Source organism: Cladophialophora carrionii (genome assembly GCF_000365165.1).
Source record: "Cladophialophora carrionii CBS 160.54 unplaced genomic scaffold supercont1.1, whole genome shotgun sequence".
Lineage (NCBI taxonomy): Eukaryota > Fungi > Ascomycota > Eurotiomycetes > Chaetothyriales > Herpotrichiellaceae > Cladophialophora > Cladophialophora carrionii.
The window spans coordinates 2,844,265-2,869,621 of NW_008481816.1; the positions used below are offsets into that span (position 1 = coordinate 2,844,265).

Sequence of the window (25,357 nt, forward strand, 5' to 3'; positions counted from 1 at the left end):
AGAAGACAGTCCCTCTCACTCAAGCCTCGACTCTTCGCTTCTGTGAAGTTGATCTATCTATTGAAGCCTCGACCTTCGCTTCTGCGCGTCGGCCAATATGCTCAGGCCACGGGCTGAGATTTTTTAGCTAGAATGCTGTGCCGGCCCATTGCCGCACCAAAGGAGGGAGCGCCATCACTACGCGATACTGCTGGGTGGTCCCGTCTCCCGTCCGTTGGTCTCATGACAAGGCGAATCATGTTGGGGGTAGTGCGCAAGCTCTGGGACTTGTCCGTGTCTGCGGTAGTGGTGAACTTGGATCTCGCAACGGTCAATTCAAGCGCCTTTCCGTGAGGGTGCAGGGAGACCGCTTTGGAATGTCCTCGATCAGAAAAGGGCAGGAGCTCAGCTGATTGCCCGCGGCCTAGAAAGAATTGGAATGCCGCTTAGAGAGACATTCAAGCACCAGCGAGCACGCTACCGAAGGCCTCCCTTTACAGTACTGGGTACTGGGTACACGGTACTTTGCTCTAGTCTCTCGCTTTACTTTGGCGAGCTTCAGAGTCTTACAAGCCGCCGAGTTGCCACGAGCCAAAAGACGCAATAGATTTCACGCCTCTCATGGCCAGTGAAAAGGGGCTCAGCCATCATTGGTCGTGGTCAAATGCCGGGCCGCCATTTCGCCTACTATCTTGAAGATTGGCAATGATGCAGGTGAGCCGAAGCCCCGCGACTTTGTTTGGGTCCTCTCGCTCCTCCTGACGATCCCCTTTCGCCCAAGCGAAATGATCCGCACCACGTTCTTCCCGTTGGTGCTGGGTAGCCTGGGGCTTCGAGGCGAGGCAGGCCGGATCGGCAGTTCAAGGTGCTTGCCATGCTCGAAGTATGTACACACTACACCGTCGAGCCCAAGTTCACTTTGCTACTGATTACGGCCAGCGATTCTCAGCGCAACTGTGAGCTAGCTTGAGCTGATCAATTTGAGCCATGCAGCCGATGTGGGTACCATGCAGCTGCAAAGCCCAGAGTTGCACCGAATTTTCCTGAAGATTGAAGCCCCAGCATCTCTGGAAGCAACGATCAAAAGCGGTTATGATCGACAGCCGCCACGAGGAAATTAAGCGAAGACTCAGTCATCCGCTAGAAGCCAGTGGAGAAGAAACGGGCTCGGGGAACGAACAGATATCGACATCACCTCAGAGTACTCCGTATTCGTCCGGAGAACGTCCTGGGTCAACGCACTGTGCGATGGTATGTCGACGGTCAGCTGCACAAGTTTCTGTGTCGGACGTGCGATTTACGTGAGTCTGGAATAATAGTGTCAGAGCATGGTCTTCCAGCCAGGCAGAATTCATTTTCCGCTGTCGCACCTCTAGCCTCGGGTGACCGCACGCAGGGACTTCCACAGATAAGTCTGAGGAAGCCACTTACCTCTGCCTAGCAGTAGAGGGCTTGGGTGCTGCTCGTGTGTTTCGAGAGCGGCAAAGGGCATTGCTGCGCGCCACTGACGAGTCCCCCCGCTCAATAATCCCCAGCACTCGAACATCTTGCCGTGGTCATCATGACCTAGCCACCTGCACAGTACTGGGTACCGTGGACTGCATACACCGTACATCCAGCCTGAAGATCAGTTGATCCCGGGAACTCCTCTTCATTCAAAATTCCCATGTCGATCCAGAACTCTCCTCTGGCCAGCAGAACGGGCAAAGCTTGTCTCGGATTGCAACCAAAACTCAAGCGGGCGCCATATCTTTTCCGGATGTCGATCTCTGCGAATTGACGTACATAACCCACGAGGTTGTCGGTGATCCAAATTAACATGTGCCGATGTTCGTCAAAAGGAAATCAGTCATTCTTGGAAGCCTCTGCACCGTGCGCTTAGGACCCGAAAGCAGGAGCTACGCCATGAACAGATGCCACCGGTGCCACTATTCGTTATCGCCATTTCAGAAAACGTTTAAAGTTGTTTCTTATTGGCATGCCACCTTCCGGTGTCGGCGCCCTCATTAAATAGCCGCCTTTCTGCAGGGGAAGTAATAGGGGAAAATCACACATTAGTTTTTGTGGTGCATGGGAGCCACGAAGAGCGCAGCACAAGCTTCAGGCCCTTCGCGAGTCCTACGATAGCTTGTAGACCCGGTACTTGAACTACTATCTATGGATGACAAGGACCAGCGAGGCCGTCCACTCGAGATTCAGGCTGGCTCAGGCCAACGGGAAAAAGACAGGATTCCTCTGGGGCTGGATGGTAGAAAAAGGGAACGCGGTAGGCTGGCTTTCGTCTGTGGCGGATCTTTGAGGTAATCGTACCCTGTACTCCGTACTGGGTATATCAAAAACGTGGTTTTTGGCCCGGCTGATGCTAGACCGCTGATCATTGACCGAGTGGGAGTCGAAGGAGAAAGGTATGCGACGACTACGGGGGTAGCGGCTGCGTGGTTCTCAGATGACGGGAACAATCGAAGCCTGAGCGCCACAAACTCAATATAGAAAGGAGGGACTTGGATTTCGGAGCGTGAGGAAAGTATCCTCCCAGTTGACCAATTCCCAAGTCTTCAGTCCGTTTCAGGACTCACACTACCCCGTAGCATTATCAATGAGAACGAGTCGTGCTCCCTGTCGCCGAGTCGCCGTCTCGCCTATAGACTCTGAACCGCGCCAGACTGAAGTTCATGGGCGTGTCGAAGCGAACTGCTCAGAGATCAAGGTCGTTCTAGGCAGTCCCGGCAGTTTGAGAAAGCCTCAGGTCCTTTGGTCTGATCAGCTAGTCTGTGGCCGTGGACTGGCAGCTAAATCGGGAGAGCCATGTGAACACTAGGTCGCCCGCTTCCCCGGGTGCCCAATGCCACCGACCTCACCCTCGAGCCAGGGTGTAACAAGGCAGCTTCGGGTTCAGAGGGAGGAGGCGAGTGCCGTGAAGAGACTACACCACGAGTCTACTGACCAGAGGACACGCCTGCACGGGTGAATTCATGAATTGATGAATGAACAAAAACCCTCTACGGGCACCCGATAAGCAGTCGGGACAATGCCCAGCACACAGAACTCAGGATGATGCAGACGGTTACATCAGCCGGCATGGTCAAGACTTCTGATTGGGGTCCCTCGCGTTGGGTTTGTGCGCCACACGACGCGGATCTTGCGAGTGGGTAAAACCAGGCGAGCTCGAGCTTCACTGGTGGTGCCTGGATTCAGTTCCCGTGCCATACTAGTAGAGTTTCCCACCAGAGCAGAAAATCATGCGCCGGATGCGAGCAAAAATGTCCGGCTGGAGGGGGTCCATTTCCCGTTTGCTCGAGGTCACATCTGCCATATGGCAGCGGCCGGGCCCCCCCTGCTTCGGCTGTAAGCAATGCGAAAGCAGCCATCCCCAGAAGGGGCCGTGGTTGATTGTTGAGCAGGCGGCAGTGTCGAGGGGTGAGTGGTCACTTGTCTGTTTGCTCCCTTCCATGGATTTCCATCGCTGCTAGGGGCCCGGCGCTGCGGTGGCTTGTCACGCTGTACGAGAACGAGTCCTGTGTAGCACGGCGGAAGGCAGGCAGCTGAGGATCCAGGAACAGCCAGGGCGATCTCGAGACACCATTGCGGAAGTCGTCGTGATGCAGCGGCAAGATCTCGCAGAACAGCAGCTGAAGCAGCACGGAAGCCAGTACCTTGACCAATGCTGCTCTCGTATTACGCTGTAGATCAAGACGGTTGACAAGCGAGCGCTCTTCCTACTGGGTACGCCATCGTCGGCTCTGGGCACATTGCACGTTCGCGGACGCTGCAGGTCAACACGGCCGACTCTGGAGGGCGAGAGAGAACGTGGTACGTAGTGTGTCCTGTACCCAGGACGGATGATATTACGAGTAGCCAGTACCCAGTACCCAGTACCTTATTATTAGCCGCTTCCTTCGCGGCGTCGAAGTTTCCATGACTCGAAGAACAAATGCAGCGTGCTGAAGGATCTGCCACTTGCTCCACAAGGCCTGCGATGCGGGCGTCTGAGAGGGTATGGGATGGGCATGGGTACGAGTATTCTTGTCACACCACACCACACCGTGGCCCTTGGGACAGGACGTTGTACCTTACATATGACGTGCCCGGTCAGATAGAGCAATTTGGCCCGCCGCGGCATGGCAGGGTGTTCCTTCTGCTGGTCGCCTTCACCAACCCAGCCGAAGCATATCAGCTCGTGCACGCTTGTTGCTGCCGGGACGTTGACCTGTCATCGATCGTGTCGCTGCTGTCATGCACGCGGTGACAGGTGCAGCAGCTCCGAGCTCGAGGCCCTGCCTGCAACGCAGTCAGACGTTGGTTTCAGAGCAGGGCCGCGGGAGACGACGTCCGAGTGCATTTCAACGCCCGCGCTGCATCTACCCCTTGCCCCCTCGAGAAGGCCGGACGCAGATCCTTACGTGACTTGAGCCAGAGATTCCGACAGGGGCAGCCAGGGCTCCATGGCAGCCGGGCCAATGCAGCGCTAGCACCGCCCGAAGCCTCACCAGCCCCAAAGGGCAGCCCGAGGGTTCCCCTGCTTGGCTGGTCCTTGCGCCTGTTGCGCCTAATGCCGGTCCCACGCCGCCGGCTGCAGGTCTTGCCTAGACGGGCCTGGCGCCCCCAGCCCCAGGCACCCCGGTGCAGCACCATTGCCATCCCAGTCTCGATGGGCGAAAGTGCCTGAACCTTGACGGCCGTTGCGCTTCTCCCCACGGCGCACAGTCGCAGCCTGACCTGCGCCTGGCCTGCGCTTGACCTGCGCTTGACCTGACACCCGCCGTTAGGAACAGTGGGGCCCGCACAAGGTTCAGCAGGTTGCGCCATGGCACGCACGCACCAGGCCCGGTCAAGTGTTCAGCATCGATCGTGGCTCCTGGTGTCAGTGCTACTCAGAGAGCGCTCGTGGTGACGGCGTCGCAGTCTCCACAAACCCAGACCCGGTTTGACTCGGGTTTGAGAAACAGCGGCATCCACCAATTTGCAGCTGCAGCAGTGCTACGACTTCCTCCCAGCAACATCCACGTCCAGACTCACTGCCATTGCAACCCCTCTGAACTCATTTTCCTTCCCCGTTCTCGCGCGTGTCCACCGAGCAGAGCAAATTGAGAGGCCTCCACGTGCTTCCCGATCCGCCTAATCCTTCATGATCTTCCCTCTGATGAAATTGGGTGCCCGCTAGAGAAGAGCACGGCCGGCCGGGCGTCTCTCCTCCCATGCCCAGGCACGACCGCTCCTCCTCCAGCGCCGCGGTGTCTGCCGTGTCGAGAGAGACGACCGAAAACCTGTATGAACTGGGACTGCTGAACCGCCCGCCGTCTAAGTCTCGCACAGGCACGAACGACCCCAAGACGGCCCACTGTAAGACCTCTGCCACTCTTTCCTCTCTCGCGCTGCAGCGACGCTCCTGTCCGACCACACAGACCGACTGACTCATGGTTTTGCATTTCCCAGACCAGGTCTCGCGAGCCCGTCACGACGGCTTCCCTCCGCGCGCGAGCTCGTCGCTGGGTGGTGCTGCCCACAGCCCGGCCTTCAAGCAGTCCAGTATCACCTCCGGCACCCTGGGCCGGCCGCATACGCCGAACGACCATCGCCCGCGCACGAGGGACCTCCGAGGCCCTCCCTCGCCCACGACCAGCGTTCCGGGCGCGGGCCATCCCATGGCCGGCATGCTCGACACGGACCGCGCACGATCCCGGCGAGAGAGGACGTTTGTGGGCGGAGAATGTGCCGCCTGTGAAGAGCTGCTGGAGCATACCTTGAGGGGAGAGCGGGTGTTGCAGTTCTCGTGCGGCCACGTCGCCCACGAGGCGTGCTTCTACGAGTACATCAAAGATTCCGACTCCCAATACTGCCCGTCATGCGAGGCTCCCCTCAGTCTCGATTCTTTCCGCGGGGGAAGCATCCTCGATCTGAGTAGGTCGCCCGCCTCTCGCTTGCTTGACTATCTCTGACATGGGCCGCAGCCAAGTTGAGTAACATGGTTCGAGCGGTCGCCTCCAAGGACGTGACCTCACCCAGAAGCTCGCAGAATACGCCGATGCCCTGGGACGCGGCCAAACAGGTTTCCCAGGAAGATTCCTACAGCGCTCGCGGCACGACAGATCGAGATAGCCGGCAAACCTCGAACCGAGATAGTCGAGACAGCCAAAGGATGCGCATAGAACGACTTGGAATTGGCCACGGCTATTATGGACTTCAGACGCAGACTCAGACGCAGACTCACTCTCGTAACGACAGTGGCAATGCCTCCTCGGCGGACTACACCAATGACCACGGCAGTCACCCGCCACGAAAGCACGACTATGACCTCCACGCCATGGAAACTTCGGTGCCGGGCGCACAGGTCAAGGAAACGAAGCAACCAATACCCGCACCTATGGTCACCGTCCGCAGCGAATATCCCACCTTGACACGGTCACGTCAACAGCAAACCGTCACGTGCCTTGTGACAGTGGAGGTGCCGGAAGGGAAGTGGCATGGCCAGGTAGATGAGGCACAGCCTACTCCCCCAGTGCCGCCACTGCCGAGCGACTCTGCCGTGGGCATGACCGCAATGCATAGGCAGCATGATCGGCAGCATGAAATGCAGCAATCCCCCATGAATTACGAGTCGCCCGACATCCTGGAAGAGATCACCCAAGAGCTCCGGGCGCGTGTGGACAACTGGCACGGGCTTGAGTTCCAGAGGTTCGGAAAGTTACGCCTCCATGGTGTGGTCCGCGTGGGCAAAGATCGCTACTCATGGCAGGAACTCGAGTGCTACTTGTTTGGCGAGATGCTCATCTGCGTCAAGGAAAAGAAGAATGCTCAGCCGCCTCTCATCACCGAGTCGGGCCGCAAGCTGACCCGGTGCACTCTCAAGGGCTCGATCCTGATCAAAAAGCATCTGAGGCAGGTACACGCCTCTCCTGACGAGGGCATCCTGACCTTGAACCTGTCGGTTGCAGAGCTGCCCACCTTCCATCTGTTATTCCCGGAACGAGAAAAGTTAGAGCTCTGGCAACGCGCTCTGCGCGACCTTCATACGAGCGAGCCGTCTCCACGGTTCAATTCCGACTACGAGCAAGACACTTCCGGCACAGACGAGGAATATGACAGCCAACGAAACCGGCACATTCGACGAGTGCCCTCCGTCGCCTCGTCGTACGGAGGCCCCAAATCTGCAACGACCGCAGCCACCGAGTACTCGATGCCGAAGAACGTCGTCGACCGACGGGTGGCGCCCTCTCTGCATGTCCCGGTCGATATCGTCGTTGTCATTCCAGTGTCCTCTTCCATGCAGGGCCTGAAGATCACTTTGCTGCGGGACACGCTCCGATTCCTCGTACACAATTTGGGCGACCGGGATCGGATGGGTCTCGTCACCTTTGGCTCGAGCGGCGGCGGAGTCCCCGTCGTTGGGATGACGACCAAGACATGGGGCGGATGGAACAAAGTGCTCAACTCGATCCGGCCGGTCGGGCAGAAGAGCCTGCGTGCGGATGTGGTCGATGGTGCGAACGTGGCCATGGATCTGTTGATGCAACGTAAAGCGGCCAACCCCATCTCGACCATCCTCTTGATCAGCGACTCATCGACCTCGGAAATGGACGGCGTGGACTTCGTCGTCCAAAGGGCCGAAGCCGCCAAGTAAGTCTCTTTCTTCCTGTCCCCCGTGCGAGACCCTGCTAACTGGTCCAGGGTCGGCATCTATTCTTTTGGCCTTGGACTCACCCACAAACCCGAGAGCATGCTGGAGCTATCGAACCGCACAAAAGCCTCCTATCTTTATGTCAAGGACTGGATGATGCTACGCGAGTGCGCTGCCGGTGTGCTCGGCGCGCTCCAATCCACTTCGCACCAAAATGTGAGATTGAAGCTTAAATTGCCTGAAGGTTCGCCCGCGAAATTTGTCAAGATCAATGGCGCTCTACAAACGACGAAGAGAGCTACCGGACGGGACGCGGAAGCCACGTTGGGCGATCTTCACTTCGGCGACAAGCGAGATGTGCTCGTCCAACTGGTGATTGATCCGGACACCACTACATCGGAGCCTGCTCCCCAGGATGCCTGGGAATCGATAGTGTCCGGCCTCGAGGCTTTAGGAGGCTCCGTGGATGCGGACGATCAAAGGGTCCAGAGCGTGGAAGAGTTGCCGTTGATCCAGGCTGATTTATCCTTTGGTGACCTACAACGAGATGGCTCCATGGTACAGTTACCGCGGCCATCACTGCTCACCATCACCATGTTACCATCGAATCGACGGTCCCGACAGAATGGGAGACCCCCCACGCCTCCGATCCCTCCTCATCCATCGATCGTGCAACGCCGGATGGAGCTGTTGACATCGGACATGTTAAGCCGAGCACTCACTCTCGTCCACCGCGGGCAGCATGACCGGGCACATCACTTGCTCAATGAAACAAGGACCATCCTCAAAGGATTGGGGAAAGGCAGTCTGCCGCCCCTTCCGGCCGGTGCGAATAGTTCCACCAGCAAGCGCCACAGTCCCCAGTCCAAGCAAGGGAGCCCCAGAACCGGCACACCCGACCGTGGCCGCGACCACAGCCCCCACTCGGATACCAGTACACCTATTCCACGATCCGCCGCCCACGTCGACCAGACGCTGATGAACGCGCTCGATGCCGACATTGAAGCCAGTCTGGAATGGATCAACCACCCGGCTGTGTTCTCGCGCGACTCACGCAAGGCGGTGCTGCAAGCCATCGGCGTCATCTCATCTCAGAGGGCCTACACGTTCCGCACGGCCTCGGAATCCTTATGGGCCGAGCGATTAAGTGGAGTCAAGAGACTCACCGAACAGTCCCGCGAGTGGAGGGAAGCCGGCGACGACGCCCTGACTGAAGAGTAATGCGGATGACGATATGATCCTTATGTATAGATTCTCCCCATGTGTGCGCCTTGGACATAATTCTCTTTCTGTACGTATGATGTGGTCTTGTTTCTGTGTTTTTACCCACCTCTGTATCAGTCTGCGGCGGCGATGTCATGTAAAGAAGAGGGAGGAGAATCTGCCTATCTGTCTGTTTGGCTGTCCGGCTGTCTATCTGTTTGTCGGTCTATCTGCCCGCCCGTCCGCCTGCACGCTTGTGTTCTGTCCTAAAATCAAGTCAGCGAGTAAGCGACTTGGATGTTTTCTGGGAAGACTTTTATACCCCCCAATGTCTGTCTGTCTGGTCACAAAGAAGTGCAGCCCCCCCATGATAGCGATCAGATGATTGTTTGTCCATAGACTACATACCTAGGTACTCTCGTACTGTATTCAAGCCATGCTCGGTGCTTGTTATTGTATGGTATGTGCGTGTGTCCCATGTGGTGTACTGCATGTGCGTGGGCTCCATGCGCGTCCCCCAAATCCCGCTCGCGTAAGGACATGTAGGTGGTGTGGCAATACGTTTAGAGCCCATCCGCAGATGATTTACATCTGCGGAAATACCGCCATGATTTGTTCGAGGAGAGTGAATGCTACATAAGGTGCTGTATTCAGTCACGACAGCTCAACTGTTGGCAGGCTGCTGCAATACGGTCAGAAAGGAGGATGGCAGTAAAGGGCAGACGTGTTGGATGACCAGGCATACTGTTACTGTTAATGCAGCGCGCCAACGAACCATGTAGAGACCTCACTTACTGTAGGTTGACGGCATAGCAGTATAGTAGGCGAGAGAATAATACCCCACTCAGAACGAGGTGTACTCCGTACAAAGTACCTACCTGGTACCCATTTTTTACTTTTGTGTACGGAGTACGCCTTAATTAGTACTCGGTACCTGACCTACCTGGGTATCCTCCGTACCTGGTAGGTCTAGGTACTGTAGCCGGACGCGCCTCTCCCTAACGCTTCTGTGTGAATCCCATCGTGTCCCGTGTCCCGTGTCCCGTGTCCGCTGGTTTGAGATCACGTCCTCCGAATTGGGTGACATGTCCTCGTGACCGGCTGATCACCCACAGTATGCGGCGGCGTTCTTGCGACATCAACGTGGACCAAAAACCAATCTACAAAGCAAGGCGCGGGCTGGACCCTCGGTTCGACGACTATGCGGCCCGTTAAGGAGGTCGAACCAAGCCGAACAGATTAGAATGAATGCCGAGTAAGAAAACCGGAGAGCCAAGCTATTGGAAATGTCCAGGCTAGCAATGCATGCTCTCGCCAGCTCATGAATGTGTGAGAAAATCTCACCGGCACCGAATGGATGCAACAATTGAATGTTGGTCGTTGTCTGAAGTCGTGAGGGTTGTGGTAGGGCAGACTGCTCACGCCGACTCAAAAGCGGCGAGGCGGCACCACGCCTCTTTAGCGCATCCACGTGCCGGCCCAAGAAGCTTTTTAACCATACCTGAAATGGTAAGATTGCCTGGCACAGAGGCGGCGAGGCGGATTTTTTTGGCCGCGACTTTGTATAGGCAAGAAATTTCGCGAAATCCATTGCTCCCTCTACGCTCTCAACACCAACACAGAGTGCTTTCGTCTCGCTTTGCAAAGGCGGAGCAGATACGGCGAGACTGCGCCACGACTGCACCATGGAAGACGTCGCAGCATACTGCTCGTGGGCTGATGCACAACTCCAGGAAGACCATTCATTTCTTCGCGCTGTGCCGACTGAAGTTCGGTCACTCATTCTACAGGCGACATCGCCACATTACCTCGAGATCCTTGCTAACATATCGCGAGACCGACGATACACCGATGCAGTCTTTCCACTCTACAAACCACTCTTTCCGGAATTTGTGGCCAGATGGAACGCCGCGATCTCATCTTCAGATCTCGGCGAGATCATCTCTACCTTGTCATGTCTAGCTCGGGCCTTGCCACTTGCTACCTATCTCCGGCCTCATGTCAGGTCACTGCTCCGCACAACTCAGCTACGGCAATTGCTGTTTGACGTGCAGGACTCCGTCCCTGAGCTCGAAGATGACGCGACACAATCACTTTTGCTCTCGCTGTTTCGCTTCCTGTCTTGCGACTGGGACATCCTTTCCGGAACTGTTGGGCCCCTCTTCTTGTCGGCGTACCTACGGCACCGGTCCCTTCCACTCAGGTACTTGGCCATCCAGTGCCTGTGTATGATTATGCATTTTGCAGACGCTTATTCGGAGAAGTTGGTCGAGACGTACATCGGCAAGCAGGCGATATTGGGCGAGTGGGAAGGCAGAAGTATCGACTATCGACTTCTGAAGCTTTGGGAAGAAAGAAGATGGAAGGACCTAGCGAAGGCAGCAACTACCGTTGAACAGTCCTGGCAATCGACATCCCAGCCTTCTGCAAGCAGGCGAGATCTGAATCCTGTTGACTTCTCGCCTCACACCACCAACATTGGTGGAGTTCTACACTCTCGTTCTCCTGAGCACTCTTCACCCATCTCGGAATCAGCCTTTGTCCTTACAGCCACGGCAAAACGCAATTTACGTCAGCTGGGACAATGTCTTTTAGAACCGAAACCTATTTTTATATCGGGTCAGGCCAGCTCAGGCAAGACTTCGCTCGTCCATGAGGCTGCCAGACTCCTCGGCCAACAAGCATCGATGATCACACTGCACCTCAACGAACAAACCGATGCGAAGAGCCTTCTCGGGATGCATACGTCGTCAGCCGATGGCAACTCGTTTACCTGGCAGCCCGGAGTCTTGACCAAGGCCATGCAACAGGGAAGATGGGTTTTGGTAGAGGATATTGACAGGGCGCCGGCCGAGGTCATGGGAGTGCTCCGTCCTATCCTTGAGAATGGTGAGCTCTTCCTGCCCAGTCGCAAAGAGAAGATCCGTCCAAAGGCTGGCTTCCGCATACTGGCAACGATGAAGACTAGTTCTCAATCTTCCTCTACCGCATCTTCTCGGTTTTCCTGGCTACTCAATGCTCGACTCTGGACCATAGTCGAAACCTCTCCGTACCCACTGGAGGAGGTTGAGTTCTTGCTTCGTGCCCGCTATCCTTCTGCCGCTGTCTTCATCACAATGGTCCGACAGACTCATGAGAGCCTCCTCCGCTTGTATGACGTCCATCACTCCCTCAAGGGTCTCCAGACGCGTCAGCCGACGTTGCGGGATCTGCTCAACCTGTGCAGGAGAATTGTCCGCAGGTTACGCGCCTACGGCCCGGTCTCGGAATCGACTGCGCTTCCAGAACAGATCAAGTTGGATATTTTCAAGGACGCTGTTGACTGCTACGCGGGCTTCCTCAACAGCGAAGAACTACACGAACTTGTGGCAGCCAGTATTGCGACGTCAATGGACATCTCTCCTCAGCGAATGCGATACTGTCTGAACGACATGCTCGCAAGCGTGATCGAGCACAACCAGGTAATCCAGGTAGGTCGAAGTACTTTGCACCGAATTTCCAGCCGTCGTCGGCAATCAAAGAAAGCCGCTTTTGCATCCACCACCTCAGCCCGAAGAACGCTTGACCGCATCGCGGCCAGCGCTGAGTGTTCGGAACCTACCCTCCTGGTTGGTGAAACTGGCGTCGGGAAGACTACTCTGGTCCAGCACGTGGCGAGCTTGGTGGGTCAAACACTCACCGTGGTCAATCTTTCACAGCAAAGCGAGGCAGGCGATCTGCTGGGTGGACTGAAGCCTGTGACCACTCGCTCCCTGATAATTCCGGTCGTGGAAAGGTTTAATGCGCTGTTTGATGATACATTTTCTACCAAGCGGAACGAAAAGTTCCAGATTGCTATGGCAAAAGCAATTGCAAAGCAGAATTGGCCACGGCTGATGATCCTCTGGGATCAAGCCGTCCAGATGGCCGCGACGGCGCTCAAAGCTGTTGAAGTCCCCAGCACTGACGGAGTCGCTCGTACAAGCAAGAAGCGAAAGCTCGAAACTCCTAAGTACGAAGTCCTGCGCCAGAGATGGGCTGACTTCTCCGAGAACTTCAAGCAAGTTCGGTCTGTCGTCGACCGCGGTGACAGGACGCATGCCTTTGCCTTCGTTGAAGGGAGATTGGTTCAAGCTGTGCGGGAGGGCCAATGGGTACTTCTTGACGAGATCAACCTGGCACCATCCGATACTCTTGATCATATCGTCGGTCTTCTTCAAAATGGCGATGAAGGACGACCGACGCTGTTGCTCGCCGAGGCAGCCAATATTGAGACGATCGTCGCCCACCCAAACTTCCGAGTCTTTGCTGCCATGAATCCAGCAACGGACGCGGGCAAGAAAGATCTCCCACCGGGATTACGGTCACGATTTACCGAAATCTACGTTCCCTCTGGAGACGACAACTCAGAAGACCTGACCAAGATCATCCAGACTTATCTAGGCTCTCAGCTTGACAGCGACAGCAGGGCCGCTTTAGATCTTGCAAAGTCTTACCTCGCGCTCAAGAAGCTCAACGAAGAGCGCCAACTGACCGATGGAGCGGGCGAAACCCCCCATTTCAGCATCCGGTCGCTGGTCAGATGTCTGTTATACGTCTCACAGCACGGTGCGAGCCTAGGGTTGAGACGAGCCATGTACGAAGGGTATGCGATGAGCTTCTTCACTGTTTTGAGTAGAGCGTCGGAAGACATAGCTCTACCCCACCTCGAAAAGCATCTTCTCTCGAATATCAAGAACAGGAAGGTTTTCTTTAGTCAACAGCCAAAGATGCCACACGAGGGAGAGGACTTCGTTGCCTTCAGACACCACCTTGTCAAAAAGGGTCCAATGAGTCCCGACCTCCAACCACATTACATCAGAACGCCATCAGTCGAGCGCAACTTGCTCAATCTCGCTCGAGCCGCTTCGATGGGACGCTTTCCTATTCTTCTCCAGGGGCCAACATCAGCTGGCAAGACAAGCATGGTGGAATACCTCGCAAAGCTATCAGGCAACAAGTTTGTGAGAATCAACAACCATGAACACACGGACCTGCAAGAGTACCTCGGCTCTTACGTCTCTGATACTGAGGGCAAGTTAGTATATCAGGAAGGAGTTTTGGTGCATGCGCTACGCTTCGGCCACTGGATCGTGCTTGACGAGCTGAACCTCGCGCCGAGTGATGTACTGGAGGCACTCAACCGCCTACTTGACGATAACAGAGAGTTACTGATACCGGAGTCCCAAGAAATTGTGCGACCACATCCGAACTTCATGCTCTTCGCCACTCAGAATCCGGCTGGCCTCTATGGTGGGCGGAAACGTCTCTCCCGGGCCTTTCGTAACCGGTTTCTCGAGATTCACTTCGACGACATCCCTGAGAAAGAGTTGGAGGTCATCCTCCGTGAGAGGACTCAGATCGCACCCCCGTTCTGCGCCAAAATTGTCGCAGTGTACAAGTCTTTGTCCCTTCTCAGACAGTCCTCGCGACTCTTCGAACAGAGAAACAGCTTTGCGACCTTGAGAGACCTATTTCGCTGGGCTTCAAGACCTGTGGACGACTGGCAGTCCTTGGCATACCACGGATACATGCTCCTGGCTGAGCGAGTAAGAGATCCTGCAGAGCGGGCTGTGGTCAGAGAGACGCTGGAAAAGGAAATTAAAGTCAAGCTCGATGAGAATGTTCTGTATGGAATGACGAAAATTCCGGATTCTGTTCGGCAACCTGGCTCACTTGTATGGACCCCTGCTATGAGACGAGTCTTCGTGCTGGTTGCTGAAGCATTGAAGAACAAAGAGCCGGTGCTTTTGGTCGGCGAGACAGGCTGTGGAAAAACCCAGATCTGTCAGGTGATCGCAGAAGCGTTTCGAAGACCTTTGGCCATCTACAACGCACATACCAACACCGAAACTGGAGATCTTATCGGTTCTCAGCGGCCAGTCCGCAACCGCTCGGATCTTGCCTCTGATGTATCCGCCAGCTGGCGAGCTCTGGTTCAATTCGAGGCCGACAACACCACGCTCGCGGATCTGGAGGTGGACCAGATCATTCAGGACTTTGCAAAGCTGGATAAAACGAGATTCGACCCTCATGCTGTGGAGCAGGTTCGATCGTGCATCGGAGCGTACCAATCTCTTTTTGCTTGGAGTGACGGCAGTCTCGTCAGAGCGATGAAGAGAGGCGAATTTTTCCTGCTTGATGAGATTTCGCTTGCTGAGGATTCCGTCCTCGAACGTCTGAACAGCGTTTTAGAGCCATCGCGAACGATCCTACTCGCCGAAAAAGGTTCTATCGATAACCTGGTCATAGCCCATCCGGACTTTCAGTTCTTGGCCACAATGAATCCAGGCGGCGATTATGGAAAGCGAGAGCTGTCGGCAGCGCTGCGGAATCGACTGACCGAGATTTGGGTGCCGCCTTTGTCCCGAGAGTCAGATATCTTGCCCATTCTCCAGCAGAAGCTCGATCCAGCGAGGCGCCACTTGGCCGAGAAGATGCTGAATTTCGCCACGTGGTTCCGCGCAGAATTTCACAGTGCTACGGTTCAAAACATAGCTCTGCGAGATCTGCTTGCATGGGCTGAATTCGTCAACCTTGCTGGTTCTCTCCCGGGAGACCTGGCATTCTTACATGGTGCATTCATGGTGTATGTCGATTCGATCGGCGCAAACCCTGCTGGTATGACTTCCTTAGGAACGACGGACCAAGACCAGTCCAAAGAGAGGTGCTTAGACCGCCTACAAAGCCTGGTGGGCTTGCGAGTCGTGGAACTGTATCAGCAAACTCCCGGGTTGTCCACCACCGCTGACCGCCTTTCTGTTGGCTCATTCTCCTTGCCTCGCACCGTTAGTGGAGACCGCGATTCCCCCGAACTTGTCTTCGACGCCCCGACAACGCTACGGAACACCATGAAGATTGTCCGAGCCCTTCAAATGACGAGACCTGTTCTTTTGGAAGGCAGCCCGGGTGTCGGGAAGACCGCGATAGTAACAGCGCTTGCTCATGCCTGTGGCAAACCATTCACGCGGATCAACCTGTCCGATCAGACCGACCTCATGGATTTGTTTGGTGCAGATGTTCCTTCCGAAAATGACGAGATGGGTAAATTCTCATGGCAAGACGGGCCTCTCCTCCAAGCCATGCAATGCGGTGGCTGGGTCCTGCTTGATGAGATGAACTTGGCATCCCAGTCCGTGCTCGAGGGTTTGAATGCTTGTCTGGACCACCGCAGAGAAGTTTACATCGCAGAATTGGATAAATCTTTTGCCTGCCATCCAGAGTTTACGCTGTTCGCCGCCCAGAACCCGCATCACCAAGGAGGAGGTCGCAAGGGCCTACCGGCGTCCTTTGTCAACCGATTCACTGTCGTCTATGCCGACTCGTTCCAACACGAGGATTTGCTGCGCATCTGCCAAACACGGTACCCCGATATCGATCGCGAGCAACTGAAAGTACTCATCGACACTGTCACTAGACTAGGAAACGCCATTTCTCACGTGTCGGCATTTGCACACGGAGGCCCATGGGAATTCAATTTGCGAGATGTGAATCGGTGGCTGCGACTATGCAAAGACCAGCCCATTCTTCCCATGTCTTCTCACCTTCGGACTATTCTTATACAACGGTTCCGCAATCCTGCTCAGCAGGAGATAGTACTGAAAGAGGCCGAAGCAGTGTTAGGAAGCGTATCCTCCGAAAGCTTCTACAACAATATCTCGACGACAATTTTTCAAGTCGGCAGTGCATTCCTCTCTCGAGATAGTGTCCTGCAAGATACTCAATCACCGAACTCGGCTCTTACTGTCACACAACTTCCTGCTGCGAACTCTATCATCACAGCCGTCAGGCAGAACTGGCCTGTTATCCTTGCTGGTCCTTCAGGTGCTGGGAAGACTACGCTGCTTAGATATCTGGCAGCTGCAGCGGGCGTAGAGTTGATTGAATTCTCTATGAATGGTGACGTGGACGCCATGGACCTCGTGGGGGGCTTCGAGCAGTACGATTCACATCGAGATGTGTCTGTCTTCCTAGTTCACGTCAAAGAAGTTCTGCGACGACGTATTGCAGCATCCACCGAGCTTGAGAACAATGAAGAAACACGGGCGGCCCTGCTGAAGGCCTGGCGATACTTCGAAGGTGAAAACATGACGATCGAGGATATTCCAATGGTATTACCTGAGCTTCTCAGACTTCTGCCAGAATCAAGGGTGCCGATCAAAATGTACTCCGAGAGTCTTCGCGCGGCTGATCACAGCGGCTTTCGCTTTGTCTGGAATGATGGTGTACTCGTCGATGCCGTCGAGAAAGGTTCATGGCTAGTGCTCGATAACGCCAATCTGTGCAGCCCTTCCGTCCTCGACAGACTTAACTCACTGCTTGAGCCTGATGGACTGCTTACCATAAGCGAGCAACATAATGGAGGCGACGGCACAAGAATCATCAAGCCACACCCAAATTTCAGGATCTTCATGACGATGGATCCACGGTATGGAGAGTTATCACGAGCGATGCGCAATCGATCCGTCGAAATCTTCTTGCCTGATGGGCATGAGGCTCGTTTGACCACCGAGCCTGTTCAGTACCCGCTGTCTTCCTCAGTCAGTCGGTTGAGACATTTATTCGAAGGGGCCAGTCAATCTCCGCCATGTCAGGTCAAAGAAGCCATGGTTGACAATCTGACTGCTGATGACATGGCAATAATCTCAACTCCTGATAGCACGCTTCCTGATACCCCCGACATCAAAGCATGCCAAGTGGACCTTAGCATAAGACAATCTTTCGATGTACAACTAGTGCGCCAGATATCTGGTTTCCTAGAGATCTCTGCAATAGAGTGGCCACAACTGGCGATCCTCAATGAGCCCCTGGTCTTGCTGAACGGGTATGCCGACTTTGCCAAGCTCTTCGTACGATGTTGGTACTTGATGCGACGAATGGCGGAGATTGATTCAATGTTAAAGAGTGCATCAAGGCGTGCAGGTACTGTGGCCTTGAAAGACAGAACGATTCTTGAGCGGTCAGCTTCTACCACAAGCCGCAAGGATCTGGGTACCATTCCCAATGCTACTGCCTTTGCTAAGCTACTGGTCTCGTCGATTGCTGCTGCTTTCCGGAGCGCGCTCCACAGCCCACAGCTGGCGGATTTGGTTGGCGCATGCGACCAGTTGCTTACATTCGCACACCAGATTCTGGTCCTTTGCAACAATAGGAGCCTTGACGCGGCATACTTCCAGGCGCATGTGCAGGTTGGGACGCACATAGCCGATAAGGTCGGACGAATCTTCCCCGAACTGGCTTCCATTTTTTCAGAATCCCTCGAAGCTTTATCGGTTCGCGACCATGTCCTGACTACCGGCTTCGGGCTCCAGCTCATGTGGCATACCTTCCGACCCAGGACTGCTACAACGCTGTCTCAACTTCATGTCCAACTTGGCTTGGAAGGGGTCATCGCGAGATTCGATCGAATCTGTCGCTACCTTCCGCAATCCAGAAGTTCGTTGTCGGCAGTGAGATCAGACCTGCAGCGTGCTTATCAGTCGATTGTCAAGTCGGCGCAGCCGGGGAGCTCGTTGGAGGTTCTCGAGAATGCTGTGACTGACCTGGAGGCCCAGGCAAAGCAAGGCTATAAGCTGGAAGGTCAATTCGAGGATGTGATGCAATTCGTTCACAGGGTCATCACTGTTCAGGGGCAGGAGAACCAGCCAGACCTCGATTTGCTGACCATGTTCATTCCAGAACTCGACAAGCCTCTGCTCGACATGGGAGTGGAAGAGCCTGTTCCGATGTCGTTGACTCGGCTTTCATCATTCGAGGCTGGGATCTTGCTGAGTGGTGGCTGCATAGGGGCAAGACTAGCTCAACGGCTGCTCGCTATACAAAAGCAGCCCCTCGGGATGCTGAACCATGCCAAGGAGGAGCTTCAAGTGCTCGTTAGAGTGATCACCTCTCATACCAACCTCTTCGGGAACCTGATTCGACCAGTAGTTGAGAATCTACGTGTGGTACTTGGAGGCATGATGTTCTCGCATCGTGACCTTCTCACAAAACAGGCACAAGCTTGCTTGCCTGAGCAGGGCTCGCCCAATCTTGCTGGCTTGGCTGTTCTTTCGATTGAGGATACGATTGTCCCCGGAAGGATTCACGATGCCTTCCGCGACGTATATCGACACCTCGTCCATCCCGTACTGCTACATCTTGCTGAGAATGGTTCCGGCTTCGGCCTTTTGGGGCTCAAAGAGCTAAAGACATGTCTCATCAACTTGTCCCTGGCTGGGCTCATTCTGATGGTGCCCAACAAGATGTTTGACCCAGCCACGTTTCCAACCATTGCGCACCACCTTCACGAATACCGAACTGCGGCTCTTCGGAGCAGGATTGAGGGCCACAAACAATTCCATAGGAAGGTGACCGGGCAAGACACCGCCCTTCTTATCCGCGTCCTTGAGCGGGAGCTAGTCGAAGTGGGAACCAGTTCTCCTCCCCAAACAGTCCTCAGGCCGAGCAAAGACGAACACTTCAAGCTTCAAGAAGCTTTCAACGGAATCGTGAATGTGATCTTGCATCATGGGGACGCCGGTACTTCTCCAAGTATGCAGCCAGGCAGTGCAGAGTGGACTGAACAATGGTCGAGTCCACGAGGAAGGTCAAATGTGAACGTTATCGTCGAGCGCCTCGAAAAGGCTGATCGTATGTACGACGACTTTGCGAAACCGATACTTTGGTTCTTGAAATGCTTATGCCAGGGCCTGGAGCTTGAAGCACCAGAAAACCCGAAAGTCAAGAAAAGCGACGCTATCGATGGGCTTGTCGTGGCCACACCGTTGCTGTCTGCAAATCCAGTTGCTTTTCACAGTTGGACCATCAGTCCGACCTCACCCCCGGATCTAAGAATGCACTGGCTTGGCCATATCCAGCTGAAGAGTGCCCTGGTAGGAAAGCCTTGTCGGGTCCCTGTGGACGACTTTCTCGGTATCCTTGACAGCTTCTACTACGAATGGAAAGAGCGATTGACTCGTGATCAAGTCGAAGCTGCGGAAAAGTCTCGATACTACACTTATCGTGGAGATTCGGCCCAGCTCGAAGAGGATGATGACCGTGAGATGAATGCAATGTTTCCGAATTTCGACGAGGATGTGGGAGAAACTGAAGTACGCATGAATGAGTGGGATGCGCGTGCCACTGCAGTCAGGCTCAGCACACTGCACCAGAAGATCTACTCCGAGCAGGGTGCGCAAGAAACTATGCAAGCATTCATTCTCTCCGCGGTTGAAACCTTGTCCAAGAATGCCAAGACCAGTACCCCCAATTCAGAGATCTCCTTCGTTGGGTTGCTACCTGCAATTCTGCTGCAAATGGAGTGCAAGATGACCGAGCTGGACGGCAGTCAAGAAGTCGGCAGTTTCAACATTTATGCCGACTCGGACATCGCACAGAGTCAGAAGCTTTTTGACCTTGTGCACCAGATCCAATCCAGGTTCTATACAATCCAGGAGAAGTGGCCGGAGCATGCTGTCCCTGCAGAGGTCCTGACATTCTGCACCGAGGTCCTTCATCTGAGCTTCGGAGATCCGGTCGCCAAGCTCCTCACGAAGACCGAGAAGCTTTTTGAGATTGTGTCGCAATGGCAGAGCGTCGCCAGCAGAGAATGGTCCGTTCATGAGCTCGTCGAGAAGCTGTCCTCCCAAATAATCAGCTGGCGGCGCATGGAGTTGTTATCATGGTCGAGGCTACTGGATGAAGAGACACGTAGACACGAGCAAGACGCCCAGGCATGGTACTTTATTGCCTACGAGGCAATCATCTGCAATTCCAGGAACATCAACTCTGAGGATGGTGATCCAATGAGTTATCGGACGACTCTTGTGCAAACGTTGGAGGAGTTTCTGAAGTCGACGACCGCGGGCCAGTACTCGTCACGATTGAAACTGCTTGCCACCATCAACAAGACCTTGCACGGGCAGAGAAGCCACTCGCAAGAACCGCAGTCAATCGCTGCTTCTGTACAAGCCGTCATCGAGCACTACCAGCGGTACGAAGCAGGTGTAGAGGCCTCGATACGCAAGGGTCGTTTAGAGCTCGAGAAGGCGTTGAGTGAGCAAATCAAGCTTGCAAGCTGGAAAGACACCAACATCACGGCGCTCCGTGAAAGTGCACGACGGTCCCATCACAAGTTGTTCAAAATTGTGAAGAAATATCGGAACTTGCTCAACCAGGCTGTTGTGCTCAGCCCGCCGGAAGAGGCAACCGGGCAGGTGCCAGCAGCGCCGCTTGTCACCGAGCTTGATTGGCCTCAGAGCAGTGAAGATCAGGTTTTCGCGGCCGTTGAACGAAGCCGGCTACGGCTGCAAGACTGGGACAACAGGCCAGAGCGTCTTACCAAGCCTTTCGGGGCTGCCAGGAGCATACAGCACCTGTACCGCTCGAAGAACACCGATTTTGACGTACGAGACGAGATAATGTCCTTCCGGCAAGATTTGACGGAGAGCATCAAGGAATTACGGATGCAGACTCCCTCGTTGCTCACAGAGGACAATGCGCCGTTTGTCCGTCATTTGCAAGAGAGGAAGAGACGGTTGCTCGCCGATACTCTCAAAGCGGTTGCTCATATGGGCATCAGGAGGAATCTTCCAACATCCGAGCTCGAGAAGCAGTCCTCAACCGCGTCGATCCTGGCTTTGCCCAATCATGTCGCAATTCAACAACGTTTGCCAGTCGTGGCGGCTGCAGATAGCACATTCCATGAATTGCTCGACGTCATGTCCCAGGTTCGCGCAGCTCGAAAAGGACACTCTGACGATCTGACCGACGGCGAAATTAACCGCTGTGTAGGATTGTTGGAGGGCCTACTATCTGTCACGATCGGGCAAAGACAGGCCAATCCCCAGCAGGCGCACGACTTGGATGCAATTCGCTTACAGTTGGTGTTGGTCCAATCCGTTACCGCTTCGTCGCCAGGTGAGCTTGTATGTTTGACAATCTCGAACGGCACCATCCAGGCGGTGCAAGAACATCTTACATGGCTGACTCAGGTTCTGGCGGTGGGCTGTCGCATCTTGAAGTTCCAGGCAGACCATGCCGGCCTTGACCTGAAAGACCTAATCGCCACCCTCCAGTCTTATGCTAGTCAGACAGAAGACCTGAGGAGAGCACTCAGTGACCTCCCTGACGCTCCACCAGGAATGGCGTGGAACGTTTCAAGCGTCATTTTTGATAAGACCGTGCATCTTCTGTCTCGGATGGGTTCAACTCTTCGACAGTGGCAAGTCAGGGAGCCACGTGTCGAATTTCTTGTTTCCAAGCTTCTCGTGTGGACGGAGGGATTGCCAACAGTTCCAAATGGAGGTCAGAACTTACAGCCACAAATCACACTTGAAGAGTTCGACCAGGATCTCAGAGACACCATGGATCAGGTCTTCGTGGCTTTGCAGAGACTATCTGCCGGCCAGCCAGACTTGCCCGAGTCAGAGGAAGATGCCGGTTGGCTGATCAAATCAGACAAGCACGTCGTGGAAGGCATGCGATTGCTACAAGTTGGCAGCCTCGCTCGTCGCATCGATCAACATGTGATGTGCAAGCTGCAATTTCTGTCTCCTGCAGATTTTGAAGCGGCCAAGGACTTGCTAATCATCGCCATGCCTATTTTCAAACAGTTCCATCACATCGGCGAACACTTCCATAACCGCCAGGCCGCGACTTACCTGGAAACGTGTCGTCTCGCGTTACAACTAGCGAGGTCTTTTACGACACTTGTGAGCCAGGGTTTTTGTCGTCCATCTGATCCTGCCGAAGGACAAGAAGAGCAGTCTGGAAAACTCGAATCTGGCACTGGCTTGGGTGAAGGGGAGGGAGCCGAGGACATCAGCAAGGATGTGCAAGACGACGACGATTTGTCCGAGCTTGCGCAGGCGGGACAGAAGGAGGAGAGAGGCGATGAGATGGAGCATGCGGAAGATGCCGTGGACATGGGAAATGAAGATCTGGAGGGAGAAATGGGTGATATGGACGACAAGGCTTCGGATGATGAGAATGGTGAAGATCGATCTGGAGACGAAGACGAAGATGAGAAGGACGTCGATGAAGAAGCGGGCTCTGTTGACGACCTCGATCCTGATGCTGTCGACGAGAAAATGTGGGATGACATGAAGAACGAGTCTGAGAAGCAGGACAAGGAGATGAAGAACGACAAAGCAAAGGGAAAGAAATTAGACGACAACACTGCTGCCGATGGAGACACCACCGAGGATGGTGACCTGGAAGGAGAACAAGAAGAAGCGAACGAAGAAGATGAGGATGGCGAAGGTGGCGAGCGGCCTGAAGGTGAACAGATGGATGCGCATGTGGATGAGGAGAAGGCTCTAGACCTGCCCGAAGAGCTCAACCTGGCCGGCGAATACGAAATGAAGGACGATGAAATTTCGGACGACGGCATGGATGAGCTGTCGGATATCGAGGATCCTGCAGAGCAGGTTGGTGGTGTCGAGGCCGAGGAGACCGAAGACACCGAAAAGCAAGATCAGCCATGGGATGACGCGGCTGACAACGATAAGATCGGCGCGGAAGAGGACGACGTCGGCAACGACGTTGCTCAAGACGACGAGATCATGGAAGATCAGCCGGAAGAGCTGGAAGACGGTCCAGACGATCATGGTGCTCGCCAAGACGACACGGCTCACGACGCCGAAGAGAATGCTGGCGGAGAGTCTGGAACCGCCAACGAGCTGCCAGATGATCTTGATGCAGAACAGGACGTTGGAGGCATGAACCAAGCCGACAAAGATCCAAACCCTGAGCAATCCCAGCCGGGCAAAGCACCCAACAACGGAGAAGAAGGCAAGAGCGGAGAAGGAGTCGTCGAACGTGGTACAGGACGGGCCGAATCTCTTGATTATGAGCAAAACGAATCGTTGCGGAAATTGGCTGATGTCCTTGATCAGTGGCATCAACGACGTGAGATTCTGCCAGCGTCCGAACGCGAGAATCAGGAGAGCCAGGCTGAGAATGAGGATATGGCAGATGCTGATTTAGAGCATGTCCGGGAGGAAGACGAAGGGGATGCACAAGCCCTGGGAGCTGCGGGAGCCGACCAAGCGCAGAATCTCGACCAAAGCAAGGCAATCCAGGACGACGACGTTGAAATGGACGAGAATACGGCACCACCGGATGTTATGGAGCCGGAAGCACCAGAGGACATCACTGAGAGATTCTCCCGTCTCAAGGCGCAGTCCAAATCAGCCGAGAGCAGAGATATTGGTGCCTTTGCTCCTGACCGCCAGCTACAACCGCCAGAAGAGGGTGATCGACAGGATGGCACGGATGTGGCATCGGATGACCTTTCTCCTGAGATTGAACACCTCGAGCTCAGCAACGACTCAGCGGAAGCGACCAATCAACCCACCAGCAGCACGCACGCCGCTCAACTGTGGCACGAATGCTCAACGAGCACACATCAGTTCTCGCTCATCCTAACCGAGCAACTCCGGCTCATCCTCTCACCGACCACGGCGACCAAACTTCGCGGCGACTACCGCACAGGCAAGAGGCTCAATATTAAGCGCATCATCCCCTACATCGCATCCAACTACAAGCGAGACAAGATCTGGATGCGCCGATCTGTGCCGAGCAAGCGGAATTACCAAATCATGGTCGCCGTGGATGACAGCAAATCGATGAGCGAGTCCGGCGCGGATGTCCTCGCGTTTGAGACTGTCGCACTGTTGACCAAATCCCTCGCCATGCTGGAAGTCGGTGAGATCTGCGTCGTCGGGTTCGGGGACTCTCCAAAGATCACAATCGCTCACCCGTTCGGCGTGCCTTTCTCGCCGGCCGAATCTGGACCCAACGCCTTCCAGGCATTCAGCTTCGGGCAACGAGGCACGGACGTCAAGGGTCTCCTCAAGCAGAGCATCCAACTCTTCCGCGACGCCAGAAGACAACACCAAGCGGGAAGCGAGGAGCAATGGCAGCTGCAGCTCATCGTCAGTGACGGCCACATCTCCGATCACGACGCGGTCGCCCGACTCTTGCGGCAAGCCCACGATGACGAGCGCATCGTGGTTGTTTTCGTCATCGTCGATGCCGGACAAGAGAGTATTCTCGACCTCAAAGAAGCCGTGTACGAACGGGATCCGACCGCTGCAGATGGGGCGGGAGGGGACGAGATGAAGCTTCGCATGAAGAGGTATCTGGACGGATTCCCATTCCCGTACTACCTTGTGGTTAGAGAGGTGAGGGACTTGCCCAGCGTGCTAGCTACGGCACTGAAGGGCTGGTTCGGGAGCGTGGTTGATGTTCAGTGATGAACGGTCTAGAGCCGGACGACTGCGCAGGGCAGAGGGGAGGCGAAGATGTAGCCTACGGTGAATTAGATGGAAGGTAGTTTGCATAGCTTGCCAGCTAATGTGGCAAAGAAGGTCAAAGTCAGTATAGGGAGTCCAGAGCAACGAGCGGGGACTGCTACATAGTCCAGTCGTCTTTATTTGGACTCGTTGCACGGGCCGTGATCTCCTTAATTGTCCATCCTTGTTCCTTGTTCTTTGGTTGCTCGTAGTAGAGGGGGTTGCGGCTTCGTCTTGCTTGTCCTCGGCCTACGAGAGTGCTGTA

General features: G+C 54.9%; 2 protein-coding genes across 2 annotated transcripts; both read left to right on the top strand.

Moving 5' to 3' along the window:
• Positions 1 to 5,174: 5,174 nt before the first annotated feature.
• On the top strand, positions 5,175 to 8,815 carry G647_01005 (uncharacterized protein; the record flags this gene model as incomplete). The annotated part of the gene is made up of 4 exons (XM_008724407.1): positions 5,175 to 5,319; positions 5,413 to 5,877; positions 5,928 to 7,593; positions 7,645 to 8,815. 4 exons carry the CDS (start codon positions 5,175 to 5,177, stop codon positions 8,813 to 8,815), a joined length of 3,447 nt encoding a protein of 1,148 aa, XP_008722629.1.
• Positions 8,816 to 10,482: 1,667 nt separating this feature from the next.
• Positions 10,483 to 25,053, top strand: G647_01006 (uncharacterized protein; the record flags this gene model as incomplete). The annotated part of the gene is made up of 1 exon (XM_008724408.1): positions 10,483 to 25,053. One exon carries the CDS (start codon positions 10,483 to 10,485, stop codon positions 25,051 to 25,053), a length of 14,571 nt encoding a protein of 4,856 aa, XP_008722630.1.
• Positions 25,054 to 25,357: the final 304 nt, after the last annotated feature.